The following is a 6,373-nucleotide window of genomic DNA, read 5'->3' on the forward strand; positions in this document are numbered from 1 at the left end:
ACGTTGTGCTGTGCCATGATTGTCTTTATGCAAGCTAAACTTTAGATGGATAATAAGGGGAATCACTCCCCGCCTAAAAACAATCATGATGTTTTCGTAGTGCAGTAAGGCTGAACACGGAAACACCAACGACTCGCTGGTGTAAAACAGGAAGCAAGACTTGCTTTCCCGACAGACTAATATGCATGTCTTTTGTTTCCTTTTCTTTTGCTTCACTTCAAATGGAAGAAAACTGAAACTTCAAGCACATGCATCATTACAAACTATACACTGATTAGATCATGGGGTTTAACACGCACAAAGATCAACTATATCCTAATTTAGAGGTTTGTGCTTCAGAACATGAGGCAATCTATAATACTGATTCTGGTGATATACTAATGCTGAATCAAGAATAACAAGAATTACCTGATATCGTGCACTCTGTTTATTGTACCGAGACCCTGGGTCAGTACTCGTGTAGACGGACAACCATCCTCCATGAACACGGGGGTCATGGGCACTGCCTGGTCGTACTATTTCTGAAGCAGGCACCAAGGAAATATCAAGGTCATCCATCCACTCTAGCACCCGTATTGTCCCACGCCATGCCACCACCACATCCCGCCTCCCGAGCACTTCCTTACCCTCGTCGGTGGCCACAGCAACAAACCCCATCCAATTTGATTGCTTGCTCCATGCGGCCTTTGACAGCGGCTTTATCATGAAATCATCCGGCAAGCTCACCGTACACATTGCATATATAAACTTCGTAATCTCATATAGATTAGGGTTTGATACATCTACCCTGCTGAGGAAGTCCTTGCGTCTGAAGAGGCAAGACCCAGCGTACCTTGACCTTCTCTCTCTGTTGAGCCCAGTGTATGCTGCCTGTGAGAGCTCACCATAGTTGATGATATTCTTCCGGAGGTCGACGTCAAGAGGATCAAGTAGCCCCTTCCAGTAATTCGCACCGTTGAGTTCTCTCCATCTTCTGGCGATATTTCCAAACCCTCTTAGAGAACTCATATTTGACAGGAAATGCTTCTGTTTGTGTTGCTTACAAGAGCCCACAACTTAAACCTTTTGTATATATATAGGACATGCTAGACTGCTGGCTTCCCCATGAAACCTGCAGGCTGCAGTTTGATATGCGTGTTGAAGATGAGCTCCCCTGTCACTCTCTAACCCTACCAAATCTCTCACCCACCTGGCAACCATTCATCCTGTATTTCAAAGCATAGAGAAGCTTGCAAGGATCAACTAAGGACCCAAAGATAATTCTATCATTCTATTCATACCAACTGGCACTAGCCCGAACAAGTAGGGAAGACAAATAACGTGCAACACACCATATCTTTGTGTGGTTCAAAAGAGAGGGGTTCACCAATCATCATTTGGGACCAGCAATGAACAGTGTCTTCTGCCCAAAATTTTACTCTGACCAATAACACCAGTGATTGTGTACACAATCAGTCTGCAAGACATTTTCCAAACGAAATGCATCCATCAAATCATGCCAACTAACCAAAAGATTCGATATTAAAACCCGTACTACCCATGATTAATAAATATATATATGATACCTAGTTCCTTTACAGAAGAATTACAGATAGTGACACTGGCCATACAATAATTGAAACTTATGTTTAGAAAGACATAACCACCAGTGTAGGATCCAACCATCATTTCCCTGTTATTGAGAGCATGCTTCCCGGAAAGTTGCTGTATGAAAAAGATGGCAAACCACATTAATCAGGTAAGAAAATTGCAAAAATAAGGTGAGCTTAGCAGTAAATCTATTCCACCTAAAGATTCCCTCCATTTTAGGTTAAGACAGGTCTAGATGGCTCAAGGTTTTTCAATTATAGAAGTTTTCTTATCTGTATACAGCCCAGCATCTGCCTATCACTTCGAAAGTACAATCTATTAAGGTAGTAAGAACTTACTACCAAGTCTTGGCCTACTAATTCCCAGCAGCCAATAGCAACATTTAATCACGTATAAGCTCACATTATGTAACAGATATGTAAATAAAGAAATTAAGAATTTCTTAACTTGATCAAACTAAGTTTTGGTTCTATGATCAGACAAGGAAAATGATTTAGCACCACATAAAGAGTAAATTCAAATTTACTGAGGAAATAGGATCAATAGAGCATCATAAAACATTTTATATAGTAGCCCCCCCCCCTCCCTCCCTCCCTCCCCTACTGTTTTTCAGTTTAAAAAGTATATCATTCCACAGTGTTAGGTACGATCATATCATGAAAACGTAAAGAAATTATACTCTACCATGCTGCATCACTTTCGTTGGATCACTCAAACTAGTCCAAAGAAAAAAATTGGGTAGCTTGTTAAATACCTCAGTCATTCTTCTGTGCAGAAGGAAGTGGTGTCAAATCATTGAACTGAGGTTGACCATAAGGATATCCTGTTGAAGGACCTGTCTCACAAGAGCATGTCTAAGCCCAGCAGTTTCAGTATACAGATACAGGTGACAACATCCAATCCAAAGAAATCAATCTTTTGCAGTTTCGGTGAAACCGGAGAAGCAGCTCTTTTAGGACTTGCAGGGCATTGGAATGAAAGTGTGCATACTAAATGCAGATTATCAGACAAGCCCAAGAAAAAGGCATGCACACATGGGTCTGCCAAAGCATGAAGCGGTCGATTTCACAACAGTGGAGAGATATGCACAATAGTGTGTTTAGTGGCCCATTTTGATCTTCTCCCAGATAAAATGGAATAAACAAGTGCAACTAAATGTTCGATCGCTCTGTGAGGGGCTATGGTTACACTCATGTGAAAGCAATATGCACCACAGTATGATGCCATAACTCATAAGATAATATCATGAGTTCTTCTCTAACTAGTCAACAAAAAATGCTATGTTCAAGTGGATCCATGGTACATTGTATGAATACTGTAAATAAGAAGGCCACAGAGTCATGTTGACCCTGAATAATAGCAGCACTATGTGGCAATCTTCCATATCAAAGAATTGTTTCATCCTAAGTGACCAGACTTATTGCAAAATTTCCAAGCAGCCCTAAAATTGAATCCATCACCTCACTATTATGCCAAAATAAACTTTATGACTCGTATCAGCTTCTGAGTTCACATAGATCCATTTATCAAAGAAATGTACTTTAAGTGAAAGACCCAATCGATGAATCCATGTGAGCCAAACTGCCCAATAAGGACAATAGGAAAGAGAATGGTGTAGATCTAAGATCACCAGAAATCCCCACAAGAGCACAACCCATCTTCAAACCGGTGGAATCGACGGTTATCCCTGAGAACCACAACTCTTCCTGTACACTTACTGAGGTACTTAACTGCATTGTGACAATCATCACACACTCTTAAGTTCTTCATAACTCGGATTGGCACACCTTCCGGAACAATCAAGAGCCCTAACCCTATTGCTAGCCTTTCGCTGTGATACCCCAGTGATGCGCACTTCTCATCTCTGTCCACATCCTTAACTACTGCACTAGTGTCTGCCACATAACCAGCTGCCGCCATTTTCTTACCAACTTTCTCCAGCACATTATAAATTTCGCTGCTTCTTGGATGTCTCCTGCAGTTTGAAACAAAGGTATGCACCTCTCCTGCAGCCTCAAGCCAGCTAAGACCAGTCTCTTTCCGTATACCTGCATCACGCATTGCCTTCCTTGCAAGTGCTGCATCGACATGCCTTCCTGCAGCTGCATACGTGCTTGACAAGAGCATGTGTGCACCAGAGCTGCGAGACCCTGTCTCAAACAGTCTCTTTGCAGCAATTGCCGCAGTGTCTGCATCCTTGAACATGCGACATGCCATTAGGAGTGCACCCCAAACAGAGTCAGGTGGTTCCATGGGCATTGACTCAATAAGGTCCAGTGCTTCAGTTATACGTCCTACACGACCAAGTAGGTCAACCATTGCAGCATAATGTTCAACCTGCGGTTCAATTCTATATTCTTTCATGAGGGAAAAATATCGCTTCCCCTCATCGACAAGACCAGCGTGGCTACATGCTGTGAGTAAACACAGGAAGGTAATGAAGTTAGGACGGAACCCGGCATTCTGCATCTTTGTGAAACGTTCAAATGCTGTGGAAGTATGGCCATGCTGTGCAGATGCAATGAGCACTGCGTTCCAAATCCCAAGGTTTCTCTCAGGTGCTGCACTAAACACCTGGTAAGCACAATCCACAAGGCCACACTTGGAGTAGAGAGAAACAAGCGAGCTGCCCACAAACGGTGATGCATCAAGTGCTGTCTTTATAGACCGGGCATGCACCTGTGCCCCAAGCTCAAAGAGTGTGGCTGCAGCACACACACGGACAATGCACGAAACTGTGAAGTCATTGACCTGCACAGCCTCCTCCAGTGCCGAGCGGAAGATGCAGAGTGCTGCAGGGTGCATCCCAGCATCCGCGTAGCCACCAATGAGGGCAGACCACGAGACCACATTCCGCTCCGGCATTTCGTCGAACACCCGGCGGGCGTCCGCAAGGTTCCCGCACTTGGCATACATGTCAAGAACCGCCGACCCCACGAACACGTCGCCCGCGAACGGCGTCTTGGAGGCGAGGCCATGGAGAGCATGCGGGGCAAGCGGAGGGCGCGAGGAGTCTGCGGCAGCTGCGACGGCCTTGGCGGCGGGGGGGATGGAGCGGTCGGTGGCGGGGACCCCGGCCGCGAGCATGCGGCGGAAGGCGTCAAAGGCGGCCTCCGGGAGGCCGTTCTGGGCGAAGGAGGATATGAGGGAGGACCATGCGGCGGGGGAGGGGGCAGCGGGGAGGTCGAGGAAGGCGCGGAGGGAAAGCTCGGGGAGCGAGCAGCGGGCGTAGAAGGTGAGGAGGTGGTGGGCGAGCAGCGCGTGCGAGGAGGCGACGGCGGGGAGATGGCCGCCCTTGAGAAGGTGGCCATGGAGCTGCTGGCCCTTGGGAAGCGCGCGGGCGGCTGAGAGCGCGACTAGGAGGTCGGCCAGCGTGCGCGCGCAGGCGGGAGCCACGGCGAGCGGCGGCAACGGCGGGGTCATATGGCTCGAGTTCGCGACTTAACTGCCGCCGCTTGAACTTTTTGTGTCTACGTACTAGGCTGCGAGGACGGAAAGGGTAGTGCTGGCATGACGCCGGCATCTTTTTCTTTAGAGGGACGGCATTGCCATTGTTTACAAAAAATGCAAAGACTATTTATTTAGAGGGGGAATAAGTTTAACTGTTTAAGTCCCTCTGTTTTTATTTACTGCTCTTATTAGCTTGACCTGAATCAAACTTTATAAAGCTTGACTAAGTTTATCAAAAATAATCTCAACTTCCACAAAAGAAATACACTCCCTCTATAGACAAATATAATACCATTTAGATCGCTATAGTATTATAGTAGTACATATGTCTATGCGATTGCAACTAGAAAGATAATTAACATGTCCGTAGTAGCAATGTGGCATAACAATATCCGAACGGTGCCACCCAACAATGGCAGCAAGACGCACGCTACCATAAATGCATATAAATCATACATTAAAAATCATCATGTATGATATTTTTGATACGATTTTTGTATAGCTGCTATGTTATTTAAAAGGCCTAATTTTCAAATCCTACATACCAAGGCATTATTTGGAAGTTGGTGCAATTTTTGGAATTCACACTGAGTCATAAAGAAATCTTGCTAAGTGTGTTTTAGTCCCTCTCACCTCTTCCAAATCCACTCTCGTGTCGTGCCCTCTTACCAAGTATTATTCTATTGCGTTATTAGTCCAAACGCTTATGTCATTGCTATTTGTCTTGCAGGAATTTATGTCGTGCACGGTCACCTTTTTAGATATCTAAGAGCAATTTCAACGGGCCGACCCAAACGGACGGCGCATTTGTCCGTTTTTTGTCCGTTTGGGTCGGCCGCTCGCCCGGCGTCCGCCCTGTTTTATATTTGGGTCGGCAGTGCGCCTAACGCGTCGACCTATTTTCATGTCCGCACTCATTTTTAAAAAAAGAGTTGCGGCCATGTCTCATGCTGGCACCATGCCAGCGCCGGCATACATTGCCGGCTTCAAAAAATATCGGCACACAGTTCATGCTGCCGCACTCGCCAGCGGGCGGCAGATATGCTAGCACACAAAAGGGGGGTGATACTTGAGTTCGACCATGCCACCCGTGGTCATGCCAGCACACAAGCCGGCATAAAAAAAGAAGGTGCTCGCGGCCACGAGATCACTCGTCGGTGAACTTGAGCATGTCGGCCTGCATCTTCTCGAACCACGGCCTCTTTCTTGGCGACACGGTGTTGAGATCCACCTTCATGATCTCCATCTCGGTCATCATGCTCGCGAGAGCCACTTCTTTCGCCTTGGTCTTGGCATTGACGGCCTCGATCTCGAGCATCTTGGCTTGCTTCTC

General features: G+C 46.1%; 1 protein-coding gene across 4 annotated transcripts; it reads right to left on the bottom strand.

Moving 5' to 3' along the window:
- Window positions 1-1,012: 1,012 nt before the first annotated feature.
- On the bottom strand, window positions 1,013-5,065 carry LOC125544246 (putative pentatricopeptide repeat-containing protein At5g52630). Of its 4 annotated transcripts, XM_048707864.1 has the most exons (4): window positions 2,345-5,065; window positions 1,566-1,704; window positions 1,332-1,456; window positions 1,013-1,205 (listed from the first exon to the last, which is right to left on the bottom strand). In XM_048707864.1, the coding sequence occupies exon 1, from the start codon at window positions 5,011-5,013 to the stop codon at window positions 3,217-3,219; it is 1,797 nt and encodes a 598-aa protein (XP_048563821.1). In that variant the 5' UTR covers window positions 5,014-5,065; the 3' UTR covers window positions 1,013-1,205; window positions 1,332-1,456; window positions 1,566-1,704; window positions 2,345-3,216. The 4 variants fall into 4 exon arrangements, with proteins under 4 accessions (XP_048563821.1, XP_048563820.1, XP_048563819.1 ...); XM_048707863.1 differs by having other exon boundaries at window positions 1,013-1,456; XM_048707862.1 differs by having other exon boundaries at window positions 1,332-1,704.
- Between the last annotated feature and the right edge of the window lie 1,308 nt (window positions 5,066-6,373).

The sequence above is a fragment of the Triticum urartu genome, chromosome 3, assembly GCF_003073215.2.
Source record: "Triticum urartu cultivar G1812 chromosome 3, Tu2.1, whole genome shotgun sequence".
In the NCBI taxonomy this organism is placed as follows: Eukaryota; Viridiplantae; Streptophyta; class Magnoliopsida; order Poales; family Poaceae; genus Triticum; species Triticum urartu.